Source organism: Hydra viridissima, unplaced genomic scaffold, assembly GCF_058129835.1.
Source record: "Hydra viridissima isolate aposymbiotic clone 2 unplaced genomic scaffold, HvirCarnegie_v1 scaffold_10, whole genome shotgun sequence".
NCBI lineage: Eukaryota > Metazoa > Cnidaria > Hydrozoa > Anthoathecata > Hydridae > Hydra > Hydra viridissima.
This window is the reverse complement of record NW_028324309.1, coordinates 8,461,230-8,483,059: the sequence shown is the minus strand read 5'-3', so window position 1 is coordinate 8,483,059 and position 21,830 is coordinate 8,461,230. Positions and strand designations below refer to the sequence as shown.

General features: G+C 29.5%; 3 protein-coding genes across 8 annotated transcripts; 1 reads left to right on the top strand and 2 right to left on the bottom strand.

The window, feature by feature from the left end:
- Nucleotides 1-329: 329 nt before the first annotated feature.
- LOC145181861 (uncharacterized) lies at nt 330-2,505 on the bottom strand. 4 transcript variants are annotated; one of them, XM_090099490.1, is made up of 3 exons: nt 2,300-2,421; nt 1,937-2,092; nt 330-1,787 (listed from the first exon to the last, which is right to left on the bottom strand). In XM_090099490.1, exon 3 carries the CDS (start codon nt 1,546-1,548, stop codon nt 757-759), a length of 792 nt encoding a protein of 263 aa, XP_089955616.1. In that variant the 5' UTR covers nt 1,549-1,787; nt 1,937-2,092; nt 2,300-2,421; the 3' UTR covers nt 330-756. The 4 variants fall into 4 exon arrangements, with proteins under 4 accessions (XP_089955616.1, XP_089955617.1, XP_079913171.2 ...); XM_090099491.1 differs by having other exon boundaries at nt 330-1,776; XM_080057045.2 differs by lacking the exon at nt 1,937-2,092 and having other exon boundaries at nt 2,300-2,505.
- Nucleotides 2,506-3,439: 934 nt separating this feature from the next.
- On the bottom strand, nt 3,440-11,972 carry LOC145181860 (U1 small nuclear ribonucleoprotein 70 kDa-like). Of its 3 annotated transcripts, XM_090099493.1 has the most exons (11): nt 11,779-11,945; nt 11,631-11,690; nt 11,120-11,174; nt 7,801-7,865; nt 7,590-7,652; nt 7,290-7,371; nt 6,852-6,903; nt 5,142-5,243; nt 4,434-4,512; nt 4,086-4,208; nt 3,440-4,014 (listed from the first exon to the last, which is right to left on the bottom strand). In XM_090099493.1, exons 5-11 carry the CDS (start codon nt 7,604-7,606, stop codon nt 3,768-3,770), a joined length of 702 nt encoding a protein of 233 aa, XP_089955619.1. In that variant the 5' UTR covers nt 7,607-7,652; nt 7,801-7,865; nt 11,120-11,174; nt 11,631-11,690; nt 11,779-11,945; the 3' UTR covers nt 3,440-3,767. The 3 variants fall into 3 exon arrangements, with proteins under 3 accessions (XP_089955619.1, XP_089955618.1, XP_089955620.1); XM_090099492.1 differs by lacking the exon at nt 6,852-6,903 and having other exon boundaries at nt 11,779-11,972; XM_090099494.1 differs by lacking the exons at nt 6,852-6,903; nt 11,120-11,174; nt 11,631-11,690; nt 11,779-11,945 and having other exon boundaries at nt 7,290-7,414; nt 7,801-7,870.
- A 4,732-nt stretch (nt 11,973-16,704) lies between these two features.
- LOC149882995 (zinc transporter Slc39a7-like) lies at nt 16,705-19,979 on the top strand. The gene is made up of 3 exons (XM_090100795.1): nt 16,705-17,767; nt 18,574-18,773; nt 19,305-19,979. The coding sequence occupies exons 1-3, from the start codon at nt 16,759-16,761 to the stop codon at nt 19,554-19,556; spliced, it is 1,461 nt and encodes a 486-aa protein (XP_089956921.1). The 5' UTR covers nt 16,705-16,758; the 3' UTR covers nt 19,557-19,979.
- The last annotated feature ends 1,851 nt before the right edge of the window (nt 19,980-21,830 follow it).

Genomic DNA, 21,830 nt, shown 5'->3' with positions numbered 1-21,830 from the left:
GTAATAGTTAAATCAAGGAAAAACATTTAGTGTTTACATTAAATACAGAAAGATCGTTGATTTGATAATGAGGTTTAAAGTGAATTTATAGTTGCTAACTTGATTGAAGAAGTCAAAAGTCTACATCCTGTTCATTAAAAGGGATTCCTTAAAAGGAGAAGCGTAGAGATGTATATCTGCTTTAGAAACATCTTTTTTAAAAGATGATATTGGTGTTCATCTAACTTGCTTTGGTATTATTTAAAATTCCCCTCCTCTCCCGATAGACTTGTTGATTACAGAACAATTGAGCTAACTGATGACAACTAAAAAATTCATAACAACCAAAGTTATAATAACAATAAGTAAATTTATTATAACACAGAAAGCTGGAAAAATCTAAGCATTTGATACAAATTTTTTTCTTAAAGTTCTATTAAGCAGAATATCTCTTCTTTATGCAGGATACCTCTTATCTGCTTGGAGAATACATTTCCAATAAAAATGATAAAGTTTTTATCACATGCTACTGCCAGTTCCAAAAGTACTAAAAGTAGGTAAGCGCATTTTTTTCTTTTCTAAAAGCAAATCATTTGACGAACTCGCTGAACTGATTTAGTATCTATCTATAAAAGTATTTGATAAACTCATGGAACTGGCCATTGTCTAACCATAAAGATATTTGATAAACTCGTTTAATTGACCTATTGTTTAACTATGAAGCTAAGTTCCATTTTTGGGGTTTCATGAAAAATTTTCTTTTTCAACCCACTTTTTTTAACAGTCATCGCCACACACATAATTTGTAAAGTAATTTACTAATTTATTTTCGAGACGATTCTTACTCTCTAACGTTTTTTTGTATGCATCAAGTAGTTGTGCAGACGACTTCTTTTGTTTGTTTACTAAGTCTTTTTTAACTGCTCCCACAGTGATCTGTTGCGGACTGTTTAGTTTTTCACTCAAATTTGTGTCACCCTCTATATTTTGTGAGATAAAAACTTCTTTCATATACTGTATTGCTTGATTAAACCCGTTCACGTCGTTTTCTAAATCAATTAAACCTTGGGAGATACCGGATGCTGTACCCATGTTTGAAATATCTTGAGAAATTGAGGATACTGCTAATGGAGAGATCTGGTCAGCAGAGCTTCTCTGCTGTTCCATGTTAGTAATATATGCGCGTGCATAGGCATTTGAGTAAGGGTACTGAAATTGAGACGGAGAAGATGTTATGGAGTCGGAATACGATGTAGCATACGGAAGAAACATTCGCTTTGTAACTTGGAATTGAGGGAAATAAGAACTTCCATAAAATGGATAGGGCATTGCTCCGTACAAATTATATTGCGGGTAAAATTGTGAGCTTTCATATCCAGGGTATTGTTGGTAATTGTAATTATATAGAGCGGAAGAAGCACCCATGGTTGGAGCTTGTTGCAAGCCTACCATTGTTGATCTTACACCTAAATCTGTCTGGCTTTTTATAAGATTCTCTAACGGATAAGGTTTTACAGCAAATTGTTGTAATTGCTGCTGTTGTTGCTGCCGCTTTACCATTTTTCTCATTCGGTCAAAACCAATTTGTGCAGCTGAAGGAGAAATTGCTTTGGTAATTCGTCTTACACTTGGTATAGTTTTCGCTGTTTTTGCAATGAGATCTTGTAGGTCGCGGACATTTCGGCGTAGTACAAAACTGGATTTAGGACCAAAGCTCTCATAGTTGTTTGATTGCAAGTTTTGATAGTCGGCACTAACTTCCCGATTTACTTCAAAGCTTCGCTTTATTGTTTGTTTCTTGAAAGGAACTATTGGAAATGAGGAGTTGAAAAAAAGGAAAAATACATGCATACATGCATACATGCATACATGCATACATGCATACATGCATACATGCATACATGCATACATGCAAACATGCATACATGCATACATGCATACATACATACATACCTACCACGTGCGTTTATGCATTAGTCATGTCCTATTACACTGTATTCGACAGTTTGGTTCGTAAATACAAAGTTGACATGTAAGTTGTTTTTTGTTATTCACGTTTTTTGTATAAAAGTGTCATGAATGCATCTTTTTGTAGTGAGGTGATTGAATAGGGCTGTAAAGAAAATAAGTCAGATGGGCTTAAAAATCTCTGGTAACAAATATTAAGATAAAAAATTTAAAAGATTAAACAATTGTTAAGATAAAAAATAATTATTTTTATGAAGATATAAAAGAGTAAGAACAAAGTGATGACGTAACTGAAGAATGAACTTTAATCTAAAATAAAAAATAATGCACGCGATAAAAACTAAAGCCTTACCTCTGTAATTTTGCGAATACCAATCTTCGCTAAGAATTTTATTTAGAGAAATTATTAGAAGGAAAGAAATAAGATATTGTCTTTGAGTTGGTATGATACTCATTTTCGTTCAATAATCGTTTGTAAAACGCGTTTAACACCAAGCAAAACATTTTTCACGGTTGGTTGCTCAAAATATTGGTTGGTTGGGCACGACTGCACAGAAAAGTGTAAACATCAAAGCTAATATAAATATATACCTACTAAGCATGCTGTTTGCTTTGAATGGTTTGATTTTAAAATATAATATAATGGTTGAAGAAATACTGCTTTTAAACTATTTTATTGCGCGTTTTAAATTATTTTATTGGGTGTTTTAAACTTTTTTATTGCGCGTTAATTCAGAGAGGTATCAATCAAATATTAGAAAAAAATGCGAAATTTTAGTTATCAATAAAGTGAAGTATTACAGTTATTGTTAATTAGTATTAATTTTTGATGATAGGTTGTATTACTTTCCGGAAAATAATAACGCTTTACAACTTTTCAGCTAGTAGATTTAATAATACCTTTTGATCGAGACAAGCACCATTACAGTAAAGTACATTTTAGCTAAGATCTGTTGAAATTGTTTTTGTAGAAATATTCGATTAATCAGTTTAGTCATTTGCATTGTCAATTTAATTGACAACTCTCCGCTATAATTTAGCCGTGATTCAAAACTTTTAGCCATAAAAGTTCAGCCGAGATTCATTAAATTACAGCAGCTATAAAGCATCTAAGTCTCCACATCCTTTTTTTTGGTTCAACACAGTTCGCAAGATTATTTGTTACAGAATATTCCAGTTGCCATTTCAACTAATTGCATATTTTAGAAACAAGAAATTTTCTTAAAAACGCTATTGAAAATATTTCCCCATTAGGTCCGAAAAAAAAAGATCACAATTCGGTCGAATCGCATTTATTCTTTTAGTTTCGCAGATGTAAAAAACAAGTAGATGCCTGCCAAAAAAAAAAAAACGTTTTAGTACACTAATACTTTATTCGTTCGCTTAGTTGGGAAGTCGGGAGTTAAAGAAATACCAAATTTATTCTTTGATTGGTATTTCTTAAGCATGAAGGTAACAAATGCAGCATGTCAGAGAATATGAAAACGACGAATTTTTATATCGGCTTTGAAAAAAATCTGCAATTGTATCTATTACAAGTTTTTTTTATGGAAAATATATACAGTCATATGCCAAACAACGATTAGTGAGCAATAATTCAAAATTTCTTATGCGGGGGAAAAAAACTTCGGCGAATTAGAATTTTGTAAAATGAAAGTTAAAACACATAAATGCAAAATAGAAAAGTTGCTCGTTATGTTGCTGAATAACGGCCCGTAACTTTTCATAGCCCAGCAATCGAAACATGAGCATTGGCGAACAGCATTGCATTTCTCCAATATATCGTTATTTTTTAACGCTCCCTGAAACATTATTGAAGTTTATGCTTCTTCCGGTACCATTCCATTTTCCTCTGAGTCATACCGCCCATAATCATAGTTTCTATCTGGGTTACGATTATCATCGTAATTATCTTCTTCGGATTCTTTTTTGGCATCATCGTCAGGACGCACATTCTCACGATTATCACGACGATCTCTATCTCGATCACGGCGATCTCGGTCTCTATCACGTCTGCGCTCACTTCGATCTTCACGATCGTCACGATCACGATCCTTATCACGTCGTCTGAAATAAAATTAACATTTAAGAACGATGTGTAATTTTAAGTATAAACTTTTTTAAGTGTAATAAATCACCTGTCACTACGGTCACGTTCTTTTCTTTCTTTTTCTCTAGGAGAACGGCTTCGTTTTCGTTCTCGTCGCTCGTCACGTTCTCTATCACGATCTTTATCTCGATCACCACGTTCACCTCCTCGACTTAAAAAAAAAAAGCATTTTAGTTACTCACATTTAGTTAAATTGTGTTTATGCGCGTACATAGCTGCCAATACACAAAGACTTAACATAATATATATATAAAAAAAAAAACATTTTAGTGTTAAGCATTTGAATCCACGGCGAGACGAACATTCGAACGAAATAAAATTTAGTGAAAAATCAAAACTTTGCTCTGAAAATATAGATTAAGTAGTGTAGTAATACCTTTCCCATTGGTCAACACGACCTGAATGTCTAATATTCTCTTCAGGTCCCCCTCTTCTAGTACCACCTAAACCTCCGCCTAAAAAAACCAACTTACTTAAATCAAAACAAGAACAGAAGTAAGAAAGTATTGGATTTTAAGCCTGCAGTGTGCATCTACAATGCATCAGGATAGTTAATTTTAAAAAGTTTTAAGTCTATGAAAAGTAACAAAGACAAAAGAAATATTTCTTATACATCAAGAATTTCTGGTGTCATTTTTTGTGCTTCACTTTTCTACAATAAATTTTAGACCTTGTTCTTTTCTATATTGCTGCTCTTGTTATACTGCATTTTCTTATATTCCTCTATTGTATTTTTCAGCATGATGGTGCATAACAATTTTAAATATAATAACTTTATTTAACATATCAATTTCAGTAACAAAAATGGGTGAATAACCAGAAATATTGCGATAATTTAAAATCTTGAGGTGAATAGCCTAAAATGTTGAGATGAATAACCTAAGCTTCTATCTGGAACCAAGTACCATAATTGTTTATTGAAATTCTTTTGCTAAACTCTTTTTTTGATGATATTGATAATAAATTATTTTTTTTACAATCAAATTAGTTTATATGAATGAGAACTAATTCAAAAATATTAGTTACTAAAAAACATGCAGTAACTGACTATAGTAGCCCGGAGAGGAGATTTTAGTAAATATACCTAGTCTTCTTGGTCTCCAGCTTTTTACAGTTCTACCCCGTTCAACATCAACCACAATACGTCTACCGTCAATTTTCTTTCCATCAGAATGTTTGAATGCAGCTATAATGGAAAACAAAATTATAATGCTAAGCTATATATACAAAAGAACTGAATTCAAAGAAAATACGAGTCCTTTTTAAGAAACCTTTACCACAATTATAATAATATTAAATTCAAAAATTTTGAAACATACTTTGTAGTTTTAATTTTTTAATTTCTTTGTTTCAATAAAAAGTTCCCGTATTTCAAAAAAAAAAAAAAAAAAAAAAAAAAAAAAGACAAGTACAAAAAAATTTGTTATGCTTAAAACGTTAATGATGAAAACTAAATAATCAAGTAACTTACGCGCATTGAAAAACAAGACTTGCGTTAATTGTCAGAAGTCTTTAACCTTCAACAGTCTATTTGTTGGTAGTTTATAATTTTTTTGTCACATTTTACTTACATTTAAATAAACACCAGTGTGCCAAAACACAAAACCAAATGAAATTCTTTTTTAAATTTGAAACTTTTTTACAAAATTAACAAAAATGTAACTGGGACTAAAGGGCATAGCAATTCTTAGGTTTCATTACCATTCATTCAGATCCCAAATGAACAACTTAAGGTAAAACATAAAGTCTCAACCAGATTTTCTTTTTCCTTTTCTTTTCTTTTCTTTTTTTTTAAACTCTTTTCAGGTCAGCATAGTTAAATTGATAATAGACATAAACCTGATTTTTACTTACCATAGAATATTATAATACTAAAACAAGAACTTGTGACATTACTTGCAGCCTGATTCTGCAAAATATTTTACTTATTTTAATATTTGTACTGAACAAACAAACTTTAATATATGGTTACTTACCAAACCAAAACTAACTTGATAAGCTTATCAAAGCAAAGTAAAAAGGTTACTCGCTAGCAAGGTTTTAAAAATATTGCTATCTCAACAAAACTTTACAATCATAATATATACTTACATTCTATATTTATTCTTTTAAATTTATTGAAAGAAAACAAAACAAAAAAAAACCTGTTTGCAAAAAGAACATGTCATAATTTAGATTCCATAATTGCATAAATCTTTAAATCAAATGATGCTCTTTTCAAATATCTTTGATTAGATTTATAAGCATGGTTGCCAAAATTAAAGGACATAAGAATGGTTGCCAAATTAAAGGATACCTCTTAAATGCAATTTCACCATCAAGTAAATTGAATGCTATTACTTTAATTTGAATATTAAATTTCTAACAACTGTTTACATTATTATCTTTGTATAACATAATTTTTAATGAAGATATTTCTTTTAAAGTTAACTCAACAATCAGAAAAAATCATTTTCATTAGAAAGATGCAGTGCTTGATTAAAGGAATGGCAACCTGTGTTCTTTATATTACAACAAGTTCTACGATGACTTTCAAGATAATGACATTTCACTGTATTCACAATACTTACAGGTACTACCTGATTTTGTCATCCATCTGTTTTAAAGCCTTTTCCATTTTACTTATTTAGATAAGGAAAAAAGTTCTTATAAAAACTATTTAAAAATACCCTAAATGTCAAAATAAGCAATTTTTTACTTTTTGAAAAAAAATTTGAAGATGGAACTTAAATGAAACTTTAGAAAACTAGAAAACTTAGTGGGACAGGAGGTGTATATACCCACCTATACCCACCGCTATACAGCAAATTGAGGACAGCGAATTTCACACAAGGATCAGAACCAAACTAATAGCAATAAACAAAAGAAATTACATAAGAAGCTTTGTTAAATTTATTTCAAAATCCATTTTATAAGTTCTGAAACTATGAAAGCCTAATCAAAGAAACTTAGTGTGAAATAATTATATGATTAAAAAATTTTAAAAAATCTCTGAGTTAGCTACCTTTGATACCAAATGATTTTAAAGAACAATGCTATTCTCTGCATCATTCCAATCTACCTTTGCATTACATAATTTATTAATCCATCTTTCATATCAAAGCTAAAACTGATGTCATATTGTTGCATGACATAACATTGCAGTAGTGTTTAATGCCTTTGGTAAGCAATACTTACTAGACAGAACACAATCTAACTTTTACTAAAGAATTTTTAGACAGACAATTGTTACCTTGCATATCTCTTTCATGTTCAAATTCAACAAAAGCATAACCACGAGGCTTTCTTTTGACAAAATTGTAAACCATGTGAATCTAAAAACATTGTACCTTAGTATGCTACCAACAAATCTTCTTTCTAAAATTAATTTTTTTTTATTACTTACTCTTACTTTAAAAAATGCATATAAAATATAAATTAACCTATTAACCAGGTAATTAGGCAGAGGCTGGAAATTGAATGAGGCAATCATGTAGTTCTTCTGATAGTAAAGATGAATATATAAAAGCATTTAAAGAAAGATATAAAATACCTTTCTAATAGGACCATAAGTTTCTAATTCTCGACGCAGCTTTGATTCAGTTGTGTCATAATTCTAAAAATTCTAACCTTTAATCTTTATGTAAAAAAAAATCATGATGAACAGCAAGTTTTCAAAACACACACACAAAAAAAAAAAAAAAAAAAAAAAAAAAAAACTAATACAGAAAACTTCTTTTATTAACACCAAGAAAAAACCTTACAATTCTTGCAACAAACAATGTTTTGAATGGATCACCAGAAGCATTAGGATCAGAATGTGGGTCCCCTTATAGAGAAATCAAATTCTGATTAAAAACTACAACTATTTCATTATAAATTTCATTTTATATGTATCATTTGCCACACACCCGCCTTATAGTTAACATATATTTCAAATGTCCTCAAAATAGCAAATCATATGAAAAATGAAAAGGCAGATCAAATTTTCCAATAAACCAACGTAGGCAAGTATTAAAAATTTTCCTCAGCTTTTCCAGTTATAAATGAAGAAAGCCATAAATTTAAAGCTCTTTAAAATATATATATATTTAAAAAATATTTCCAGTTTTTTAAGCCAACATGGATACTATGACTTTGTATTGAGGTTTTCAGAAGGTTGTTTACAGCATATGGTTTATTCCAAAACTTAGTGACTCTGAAGATAAGCTCTATATGAATTAGGCTTTTATTTGGATACTTTTCAGACAACTGCAGGGTTTTTATCTTAAAACAAATTTATCATTACAATAATAACAATAACAAAGAAAAGAATCCATTTCCTTTGATAATATTTTCAATACTTATGATTTCTAAAAAAGCCATTGAGTGTAGAGTTCTCACTGCTTTTAAGTATACTTATTCAAGACAATACAAATCAGGTGATTTAAGGCCAGTCCAAATTTTTATGGTAGTTCGTCCTACCTTCTATAACTTCTTTTTAAAAAAAACTGTTTTTGAAAATTTGCTGTCTAAGCTGAATAATACTTAGCAAAAGTTGGGCTAAGTTGAAAAAAATATTATTAACAAAAATATGGTGGATGACACATATTGTCCTTAAACCTAAAGATGAATGTTTCAAAAAATAAGGGTTTAAATTGTTAAGCACAACTTTTCTAGTTATTTACAAGCTAAAAGACATCGATATTGAATTATATTGTTTTTTCATACTTTGATTCAGAAGGTAGGGTAGAAAATCTGACATTTAATAATTTCTTTCAACGATGTACATTGAAGTGTTGAGAACTCGGTAATACTTAGCGATTTTATTTTGAAAGGCTTTTTGATGACCGCATAAACAGAATGGTTTCTGTTGGTGGAAGTTATTCGTAATAAACAAAATAGAGCGTGTGGTCATTATATATACATATAAATATACATATATATATATATAAATTTATTATTTTTAATTGGTATTTAGAATTAAATAAATTTGGTTAATAAGTTTGGCCATTTGTTTTTATAATTTTTTATAAGGCACTTATTTTCATGTCTGCATTTAGAAATAAGTTCAGTTTTTTTTTATTTAGTAAATTTTCTTAATCTAAATAAGTAATAATTTCAAACTTTTTTTGTTAACAAAATAAAATTATTATTATTACTAAAAAAAAATTATTATATTATTACTAAAAAAAAATTATTTCCAAGTATATTTTATAATTATATAGAAATGTGATTTATTTTACTATAGGATGATGGATCCTGCTTAAATACAACACATTGAAATTTGACTGATAGCATGTTTAATTTGTATAGTAAAGATAAATAAAACTGGAGAAAATGAAGAAAAAGAAAATGTTTATTTAACAAGAATGAAAATATTGGGAGAAAGAAAAAGATTTAGATTGAAAATAAATAAATTAATAAAATCAGCAGTAGTCTTTAATAGACTGTTGACACAATGAATTTAACCGATTTGTTTGGAAGAAATAGAAATTAATTTATTAAATTCTTTTGTAGTAAAATTATTATTATTCGAAATACATTATAAATCAATGACAACAAATGCATGGTCATTAGTTGGTTTAACAAGTAATTTACATAAATTCATTAAAAGCAGCTAAATAAGTTTAAAGATTATGGTAATTGTCGAATGTTTATATACATCAAAATGAATTGGAAAAACCTTTGAGATTGGTTTTGAAAACATCCTTTGAGATATTATTGGAGTAATAGTTTAAATTCTAGTAATAAATTTTTGTTAGATAGGATTTGATTTGTATTGATTATTATTATTTAATTTATCATAATTTTTTATTCATTTTGTTTTAACAATAATCATCCAGTCAATTGATTTATTAATTTTTTGTTTGTTTAGATATTATATATATATATATATATATATATATATATATATATATATATATATATATATATATATATATATATATATATATATATATATATATATATATATATATATATATATATATACTTGCTGCCAGTTTCTCTTTTTTCAGAATTGTCAAGAAGTCTATTTTCTTGTTCTTTAAGAACATTGAGCACTTTCTATTTTCTATGTTCTGTTCTGAACATTGAGCATTAATTTTGTAAAATACACTAACACAGTTTACATCCAATTTAAAAAATCTATTGCAAATAATAAGTATTCAAGATTTGAATAATAAATGTGGTTTGTTATAAATCATTATATTATATACTAATTCATAACATATTATGAACTCATGATATATACTCAAAAAATTAGAAAACTTTCTTGTCAGACTTTTTTAGTCACCGCTTTATTATAAACATTTAGAAAAATCCACCGGGATCTGAACAGCACAATTTTACATCACCCTCAGATAAACAAACCCGAAATTCATGGAGACTGGCCTTAAACTACATGAGAAATACAAAAACATGTCAATCACCAAATTAATTGTCATTAGAGGCAGTCATTTTCATCAACTTCATATAAAATAAGATATTCAAATATATTGGCACATCTAAATTCAGAATAAAATATATTCTGGAATACTTAATGGACTAATGGATAATATTAATATATAAAATCTAGAATAAAATGTATTGTGGAGTACTTATCTACTAACAGATAATGTATAGAATGATCCCTATGAAAAATACTCCAGCATAAGCAGAAAACCTGTTTGGCCTAATAAATCTCAATGGTAAATACCTCACATTGATAAAAAAAAAAAAGTAAGATAACTGAAGACCACACTGGAAAAACAATCAAGCTACATTTTTGCTTTTCTTGGGTTTTTACCCCTGTTATATTTGGCTGCAGTATAACTATATAATAATTGACTATATAACTAGAAAACCGATCAAATTACACAGATATTTAGCTTAACAAATAAGTGAGCTATGGTGTTTTGAAGTTTAAAATCTAATTTACTCAAAACAATAAAAATGTAGCTTGGTCGTTTTTTCAGTGTGGTCTTCAATTGTTTTGCTTTCTATTTCTTGACAAACAAAAACTGAAAAACCTTATTTCTTATTATTTAATTTAAGAAGATAACAAAAATGATTAAAAATCATAAACTGAAAAATAATATTAAAAAACTGTTTATTACTTACATAAAGCTAATTTTCTTTCAAGTTCTTTGGCTGTTGCTATTTCTTTTTCATGTTTCTTAAAAGTTAATATTAAAAATTAATACTAGAAATTAATATAAATTAATATCAAAAATTGATACTAAAAATACTATTAAAAATTAATATTAAAATTTTTTTGAAAACTTTCATTCAAATTTGTAATCATTCTGAGAACAACAAAGTTTATCTTTTGATAGACTTTTTCTAAGAGGAGAGGACTTTATTCAAAATTCTTGTAGTTTAAGGGAAACTGTAATTGACAATGTTAAGTTTTTATTTGAAAATGTTTCAGATAATATTTTTCTTAAAAATTTCTTAAAATTTTATCTCTCATAGCTCCTAAATAAGAAAACTTTCTCTGAAGATGTGGAAGATGTTATTGTACTCATTTTACAAAATTTATTAGAGTGCAATAGCTAAAAATGAAGGAGTACTTATGATTATAATCATAATGGTGCAACTAGATTTTTAGCCTTGTGCACTAAATACATACTTTTCGCTCTTCTTTTTCTTCTCGAGTTTCACCTCTAGTTGCTGGTGGAGGAGGCTTCACCTAAAATACAGAGAAAACTTATAAAGTGGACTAAATCATAAATTAAATCAACTATAGCCACAATACACACAAGAAAAATAGTAAATACCTCAAAATTTGATACAAAATCTGCTAAACCAACATAACAGTGGCTGTTTTTACGCTTTTTGAGACCTTCTACTGGAGGTTTAAAAGGAATAGGTGGGCGTGCCGAAAATAATGCTAAAAGATTAGCTGGTAAAAACTGTGTCATGCTTTGATTTTATTTTTCTAAATTGATTCACAATATATTATAATCTATTTTTTAAATATGCTTATTACATGTTTTTTAAATTCATTTCAGTACATTTGACAAATGCAGTATTCCATTTAAAAAGAATTTGCAGATATTTTTAAGCACAAGGTCTTTGGCTAAGCAATGTGTAAATTTTAAAAACCTTTTTAACCTTGGCTGCTAGTCAAAACTGCTGCTAAAATAATCACTGCAGCAGTAGTTTTGTCATGATTTAATTTATTTATGCAAGAATAAACCATATCAATCATATAATGCTATTCAGATGCATTAGCCTAGCTAGCAATTAGATACAAGTTTTAAAAAATCCAAAAAGCTTATAATTTTACATTTTTTCTTGAAAAATGGTTAAAATGATCACCACCATACCTATTATAAAATATTAATGTAACTAGAAAAATTGGGCAAATAAATTTCAAAATAAAAAAATAATTTTTTTAAAATTCATTTTATTTAAGTATAATTTACTAAAAAAATTATTTATCTAATTAACATCCCATATTAGGAAAATTCCCAATAGAAAACCATAATTGAAAAAACAATCATGGCGACTGATGAATCTTTCCTTCTTGTCTCCGCGCTCTAACACAATAATGACCCAAACCTTCGTGTAATTGCAACACAGAATTGAGATTACTCGATGGTTTCTACTTATAAAAGACAACTTTAAATTTTGAAAATGTTAAAGTTCCTTTTCGAATTCAAAACTAATTCGAAAAAGACCCTTTGGCAAGTTTAAAAGTATTAGTACTGTTTTTTTTTTACTTAGCCACCCCACTAGATGATAGTATGTATGAGCTCTTTCCTTGGCTCATACATACTGTCATCTAGTGGGGTGGCTCATACAATGTTGTCATCTAGTGGGGTGGCTCTCACAATACTGTCATCTAGTGGAGTGGCTCATACAATGTTGTCATGCTGTCAAAAGCCAAAAAATCGGACAACCAGAAGAAAAGACCCAATTCAATCAAAAAAAAGCCAGCCGGAAAAAATAAAAACATCACCAAATGAAAGAACACCATTGGCACAACCGGTAGCAAAAAGGGCAAGCTGGACGTAAATGTTGTTCTAACCACCCAACAGAGAAATTATTAAATAAATCTATTTAAAATACAAAATTCATTATTAAAAACAGTGTTGCAAAGTATTTAAATTAATATAAATATAAGAGAATGTAAGGTATGGTGGCGAACACTTTGTTTTTTGCGTGTCCAACGGAAGTGGAATTTTTTTTCTAAACTTAAAAATCATCATTTTTATCATTTTACATCCTTACAGTTGCTGTCAAAAGCCAAAAAATTGGACAACCAGAAGATAAGACGCAAAAGTTAATTTTGTATGTATGACATATAGAAATTCAACTCAAGTGAAAGATCAAGACAAAGGGTTTTAGGACAATTTATATCTGGAATAACATTGGCTTAGCATCAAAATTCATTGTCTAGGACAAAGAGTTTAGAAGCTAAGCCTGTGTTATTCCAGACATGTATCAATGACAAGGAATTACCAGCCATTCCAACCAAAACAATCATTTGACAATAATTTGCTGAGTTTATACTCACACCTACTTACACTTATGATGGCCGTACTTAGGCCGTACTTAGGCCGTATATACACCTATGATACTGAAAGCGCAGAACGTCCTATTTAGGTGATTACACCAGAAAACATCAAAAAAGCCTAAAAGTTATGATGGGTAACCGTAAAATTTTCTTATTTAAAGCGGATAAAGATACAAAATTTGAAAGAGATCAAAACGTTCGAAATGTATTGGAATGGTTTAGCCACTCTTCAAAGAGACTACATATTAATATATAATATATATATGTAAAAAAAAATTTGATTACAAACTTTCTACTCCCTCTCTCCCAAAATATTCTTTCTATATTAACTCATTTACGAAATCGGAACAGTATATAGGGACAGAGAAAGTATTAAGTAAATCTATTTAAAATACAAAATTCAATATTAAAAACAGTGTTGCAAAGTATTTAAATTAATATAAATATATGAGAATGTAAGGTATGGTGGCGAACACTTTGTTTTTTTGCGTGTCACTCTCTCAAAAATCAATATTTCTCAAAATTCCAAAAGCAGACAGTTGCTGGCATCCATTGAGAATATTTCTGTCGGAACCGATTGTTAAAATTGAAACTGAATGAAATTTTACAGGTCTTTGCGCAAACCATTGATTTTTTTGATTTTCAAAAATTGTAAGGCTTGGTGTAAGGTTTGGTGTAAGGTACGGTGTAAGGTTTAATGGCAGATTGCTGTATTCAACTAAAAACACAACGTAGTTATGAAAATTATTTATTTAAACAACTGAAAAGGATGTAAAATGATAAAAATGATGATTTTTAAGTTTGGAAAAAAAATTCCACTTTGGAGCCGCAATTGGACATGTGAAGTACCTAGTGAATATCGTAGCACTTCTGGCATGAACTTCTCGACGGCATGTGTCACAATCTCAGGAACTGTTGCGGTTGAGCACAAGAGGCATTGGTTTCAGGCAAAAAATGCAAAAATCTTTACAACATTTTTGTCCAGCTCTGCCCTTTTTGCTACCGGTTGTGCCGATGGTGTTCTTTCATTTGGTGATGTTTTTTTTTTCCGGCTGGCTTTTTTTTGATTGAATTGGGTCTTTTCTTCTGGTTGTCCGATTTTTTGGCTTTTGACAGCAATTGGATTTTTTGGCTGGTGTTCCCATCTTCAGCGTCCCAACTGAGTTCAATTCATCACGTAGAGATAATATCGAAGTGGTCAAACTCAGCATGCTTCTCGATGTACTGGGTATCGCAGAAAACTCAGAGGTGATGACTTCTTCATGCGCAGCAGTTGAGCTCACTATATCGTGATCTGTTAAAACAAAGATACGGTGCTGGTCTTCCGGATCATCGCCTTCATTGCCAAATAGATTTTCGCCACTTAATTCGGCAGCTTCGTAATCACTTTCGGAAAAATTTTTGGATAAATGCTTAATAATACTCTCTGCTTGTTTGGGCATTTTCGTCCCATGAAGGTGGATATTTGACGCTGATCTTTATAGCATATTTACATGCCAAGACCCTCAGTTCTCTAATCCACAAATCATAATAAAGCGTGCTGGCACGAAGGAGATAATTAACCAATTCCTTTTGTTGTTGAGTATTCAAGATCTGATTCACAGACATAAACAAAAAAAAGTTAATATTTCATATAAAAACATTTAAAATAAGAAAAAGAAAGAAGCAATTGAAAACAAATCAAAGCTTACTGGTTTTCGAATCAAAAAAAAATTCTTCACCAGTCAGTTTCTTTTAAAACATCAATATTTTTTTCGTCGAATTTACCAAAGTAGAGTCTCAATGTAGTTTCCGGAATTTCATTTGCTTTAGCAACAAACGCCTTGGAAATATCAAAAAAATTTTAAAAAAACTAAAAAATTACGACGAAATCAATGCAAACGCTACAGAATATTTCATTTGCCGATAATATACACTTCTGTACACAAAAAAATGATCCGCCACCATACCTTATAAAAATTCCGCCATCATACATTACGAGCTTGTGTTCGTAATGTATGATGGCGGAATTATACGTTACGATTACAAGCTCGTAATTTATGATTCCGCCATCATACATTCGCACCGCATTAAAGTGACGCCACATGTTTTCACAAGCTTGTGTTACGAGCTAGTGAAAACATGTGGCGTCACTTAATGCGGTGCGAATTGAAAAAAATTTAAAATAACCAAAAATGTTTAGGAAAGCCTGAAAAATACCTTCCATACATTTACCTGACTCAAATTTCACAAAATCTCCACTCTAACAGTGCAAACACAGATATACGATAAAATGTTTTTATTTTTTTCCACTACTTTCTTGTTCGAAATCACAATAAATCATAAAGCACACGTCCGTTAGATGTGACTGCTGCATTTAAAATGCCAGACATCGACCATAGTGATATGACGTATCGCAAATGTCGTTATATGTGAGATTTAACTAATCAGCCACCATACCTTACATTTCCCTATTAATTACAAATTCAAAATTCAAAATAATTCATAAATTTAGACCTAGGAAAAGGCTAATCTTTCGATTTATATTTTGTTAACGTCATGTAGTACAAAGGGTTTTTTTTACGATAGGAAAATGAATGAAGTTCAGAAAAATTCAGAATAAATTCAGATTTATGAAAATGATATTTTCATAAAAAGATAAAAACCAGGTAATTACGTCATTAAGCGAGACAAAGACACGTAAACATTTATGACTTCAAAGTCCGAAGCTTTCATAACAAACTTAAAGACACATTTAGATAATTCTGATTTTATAAACATTTAATTTAATCTAATTGCTGTTTCTTATGAAAAAGCTAAATTTATCTTAATCAAGCAAAGCTTCTAGTTTAAAATTGTTTTTTTATTTTTTTATTTGAAGATGATCTTCTGGGTTGATATCTAGTGGATGACCTTTTGGATAGATATTTAATTAGAGTTTTAATGTACATACATACATACATACATACATACATACATACATACATACATACATACATACATACATACATACATACATACATACATACATACATACATACATACATACATACATACATACATACATACATACATACATACATACATACATACATACATACATACATACATACATACATACATACATACATACATACATACATACATACATACATACTCATATATATAAATAGTTATAGACACAACTATATAGAAACATTTACATTCATACATGTTTGAGAATGATTTTTTTGTTTTTTTAAGGTTTATTTAAGTAATGTGGCTGCAAGCTATTTTTGTTGTGTTAATGGTATGTACTCAAATAAATGTTGGTCATGATCATGGTCATACTCATGGAAGCCATGGGCATACTCACGGAAGCCATGGACATACTCACGGAAGCCATGGACATGCTCACGGAAGCCATGGACATGCTCACGGAAGCCATGGACATGCTCATGGCAGCCATGGGCACACACATGGCCAAAAACATATTAAGGAGGAGCATCATGACCATGGTCATGATGATGATCATGGTCATGACCATGCAGAAGAACCACATTTCAAATGGTCAAAGAAAGCTAATGTAAAAGAAAATGAGCATGATTCATCTAAATTGAAAGATCCAGCTAAACATCATGAAGAATCCAATAAACATATTAATCACATACATGCAGAAGGTCATGGCCATAGCCATTCAAGTTATGAAAATGATAAACAAAAGAAGCAATCAGAAAGTCATTTACATTCTCAAAGTAATTCTAAAGATGTAAAAGTTGAAAATACTTATACCCCCCCAATTAGTGAGCCTGTACTTTGGTTTGAACCATTATTAGCAACTGGTCTTATAAGTGCTGCTCCATTCCTTATTCTTTTTGTTGTTCCCATAAATAGCAATTCTGAAGAGAATAAACCTTTTCTTAAGGTTTTACTTGCTTTTGCATCTGGTGGGTTGTTAGGAGATGCTCTTCTTCATCTTATTCCACATGCAATATCTCCACACAGTCATGGAGGAGATATCAGCAAAATACATAGTCATAGCCATAATCACATTGAAGGACATGATCATTCTGGTGACATGCTGGTTGGTATGTGGGTTTTAATTGGCTTAATTACATTTTTAGTTGTTGAGAAACTGGTAAGGCATGTAAAAGGAGGTCATGGACATTCTCATGCATCACACACAAAATCAACTGATAAAAAAAATGATGATCCAAAGGAAACAAAAGTTAAAGAGGAAACAAAAAAGGATGGTGAACACAAGAAAAAAGTTAGTGTCAAAAAAGGTCAGTTAGTAGAAAAATGCTTTTTAAGAAAGTTAGCAATAATTTTTGTTATTACATAATTTAGTACCAAGTATGTAAATATGGTTAATATATTTAAAATATTAAACATAATATGTATCTACACTACTGTCCATAATTATTCAAATTACATAGAAATTTGTAAAAAAAATGCTTGAATTTTATATTTATTTTATTTTTATTATTGTTTTGTCCTTGGGTTGATAGTGTGTTTTTCAACCCTGTTTTGCCAAAAACAGATAGAAAAAAGCTGTTGTTTCACAAAAAATTTCCTTCTGTGACTGGAACAATTTTGAAATTTGTGTGTTTTGAGAAAGTTCTCAATTCGTATTGAATGAGTATTCTTCTAGAATATTCCTGAACTGCTAGAATTGTCCACATGATTCAAGAATTTTCCAGAATGTGTGAAAGTTTCGGGGGTGCGCATACAAAATACTAAAATGCACCCTGACTCTATATTTTTGTTCTATTTTTTTTTTTTTTTTTTTTTAACAGTTGTATATATTTCTCATAAAAAAGTATCTTAAATTTTTTTTTGAAAAAATATTTTTTCTTATTTTGTTTATAAAATCACTGGTTATAAAATTTAAAACAATTTAAATTATTAATTTTTTTGTTTACTCTAAATTAAAAAAAAAAACAAAAAAATCATATTAAAAATTAACTGACTCTATATTTATGCAATCCACTGTATAAGTTATCGCTAAATGTTAAGTTTAGCATTGTATAATATGTCCATGTGTAAATTTGTATATATGTATAATATACTCTTTGTATTTTTTGTTTAGAAGATATCAAAGTCACTGCATACCTAAATCTTGCTGCTGATTGTACACATAATTTTACTGATGGATTAGCAATTGGAGTTTCATTCCTGGTTAGCCGTAATGTTGGCTTCATTACCACACTTACAATCTTTTTGCATGAAATTCCACATGAGATCGGAGACTTTGCTATACTCATTCAGTCTGGTTGCACCAAAAGAAAGGTGAGTGGTTCGGTTTAACTTATTTTCTAATTGCATGTAGTTACCATATCCAGATTTACTAGAAAGAATATTATGCTAAAAAAAAAGACTTTAATTTAGAGTACTAAAGAGTGTATTACTGAAAAAAACAAGTTTAATAAATGATAAAAATTATCATTCAAACTTAAGAATAGTTTTTACTTTAATCATTTAATTTCAAATGATGTAGATAAAAATTTAAATACATATATAGCAAATATGAAATATATAGAAACTTTACCATTACCATTTATTACCACTAAAAAATATTATGTTTGTAGAATGTTAATTTTTGAAATCATATTTTGCTTTACTGTGGAAATTGGACAGAAGATTTTTGCTATTTAAAAAAGTAATCAAAAAATGATAAGCAATTAAACTCTGTAAAATTAAACAAAATGATCTTTTTAATCTCTTGACTGATTCTGTAGTTGAATGAAACTAAATTTTCCTTGCGTAGTCCTGGTGTTTCACTTCTATTGATCAGATTTTCTTATACTGTTTTGTTTACAGGCAATGAGTTTGCAGTTAGTAACTGCAGTTGGAGCATTTGCAGGATGTATCTGTGGTCTGTTAGCGGAAGGTCTTGGAACGGCTGCTTCCAGTTGGATTTTACCTTTTACTGCGGGCGGCTTTATTTATATTGCGACTGTTTCTGTTATTCCTGAATTACTCGAGGAAACCAATATAAAGCAGTCAATAAAAGAAATATTTGCTCTTTTAGTTGGTGTTTTATTGATGGTCATAATTGCAACCATGGAATAAATTTAGTAAATAGTTTTTGAAATAGTTTTGAAAATCGGTTTATGAAGTGCATGTCTTGAGATACAAGTTCTAAGGAATTTGTCTATAGTTTCCGACCCCAAATCCTGCCATTTATTTGGCATTGTATCCTCTAATTTCTAAGCTTAAAATACTATGAATTGTTAAGGTATTTATCATTGTTATTTTGTATTTTATATACGATTTCAATCAATCAAAATGTTTTTAGGTGTGAGAAATGTGTAAAAAGGTAGCCTTTCACGCTCACATGGCAGGTTTGATAGAAATATTTTTAATATTATTTAAGTCTTCCATAGATTACGCTGGAATAAATAAAATATAGATTTATGTTTTTATGCATCACCATCAAAAGTGATTGAGTGAAGTGATTTTTGATAGATGTAAAAAAAATACAACAATACAAAATAGTTCTTTATTATTTTTTTGCTTGACTCGATAAAAGTAACATGACATGATTCCTGAAAGATACTCGAAATTGTAATTTCGAAAAGGCTTTTATTGGTTTTACAAATTCATACTACGAACGTAGAATCGACATTTTTCACTCTAACGAATAAATCTATTGGTCTGTTAGGGGCAAGTGGAAAATATACTAAAAGAAATTTATCCTTTGGTAGCAGAACACTTGAAAGTAAAAGAAATATATCCTTTGGTAGCAGAACACTTGAAAAATATATCCTTTGGAGCAGAATAAACTTGAAAATAACTTTAATTTTTAATAATTTTTATCATTAGTTTAACTTTTATGCACAATCAAAGTAAACCGATGATCATGGAAATACCCTGTGTGGGGGCACCATGATCACTTATATGGGGATTTGTTGTCATAGCTTTAAAGATGAGTTTATTCTCATTACAGCTTACTTAATCCAAGTTTAATAACCCAACTATTAAAAAATAAACTTGTGTCCCAATATAAAACAGTCAATAAAAGAAATATTTGCTCTTTTAGTTGGTGTTTTATTGATGGTCATAATTGCAACCATGGAATAAATTTAGTAAATAGTTTTTGAAACAGTTTTGAAAATAGGTTTTATAAATTATAATATAATCGGTTTAATAAATTATAATATATAATTCTACGTTATCACAAAATGACATCTTTTTCCCAAGATTGGCCCTTAAATTATTTGCAATTCAAAAATCAAAAGCAAGTTTTCGTGCATCTTAGTAGATAATCCATAGTGCATTTAAGTAGCATAAATCAATTAATCTGCAAGACTTTTCTAATATGCGATGAAAACTGATTGTGTTTTCGTTAGATTCCAAATAAAACAAATTATGCAAATTGAAGGATTCAAGAAAAGTATTGAACTGGATACATGGTTTAACGTTTAAGGAAATCTGTGATTAACCACAAGTCTCCTACATATGCTGATAGTATTCATTGAAAATTCACCTTCCTATTTTCCATGAAAATTTTTCTCAACAAATCTTTGTGCAGTTCAAGATTTGTTGAGAAAATATATTCACCAAAGTTAAATATATCACGATAAAACATCCAGGAGTAGTCTGCAAACATGCATGCTTTGCATATTGAACATATGAAGACTCCACGGGAAGAAACGGCAGGGTCACATTTTGAAAGTTTCGACTTTTTACACTTTCTAGCTTTACTAACCATAATAGCATATTTTGTATTTGAACTCAAATCAAATAAATGATTTGATGCATATTTAAAGTTTTTCTAAATTTTCCTTAAACTTCGAAACTTATAAAGGTTTAAAAGTTTAATAATGATTTATCTCAAAATGAAAAAATGTGACCCTGCCGTTTCTTCCCGTGGAGTCTTCATATTTAAAGAATTAACATACATGCTTTGATATTTAAAGAATTAACATACATACTTTGTGTGTTAATTCTTTAAATATCAAAGCATGTGTCTTCATATTTAAAGAATTAACATACATACTTTGTGTAATTGTAATTGCTACCCTGCAATTGGTTTTTTATAATTACAAGCTATACTGTACTACTATGTGTGCACTTGTTGTCATTTGTTGATAGTTAGCCTTAGTAAGGTGGCTGTGGGCTGAGGTGGCTGTTGGCGGAGCATGATTTATTTATTTAAGAGCTTGGTTTTCTGTTGTTTTTTTTTTCTTTCATGAAACTAGCTTAACAAAATATTCAGCCAGCTTCGCATAATATGGGCACTAACTGATTTAATTGCTGTAACATGTTGCCTTTTTCACTAGTTGAAAGTGAAGAATTTCACACTTTCATGGAGCTTGTTGATTCATGCTACGTTGTACTAAC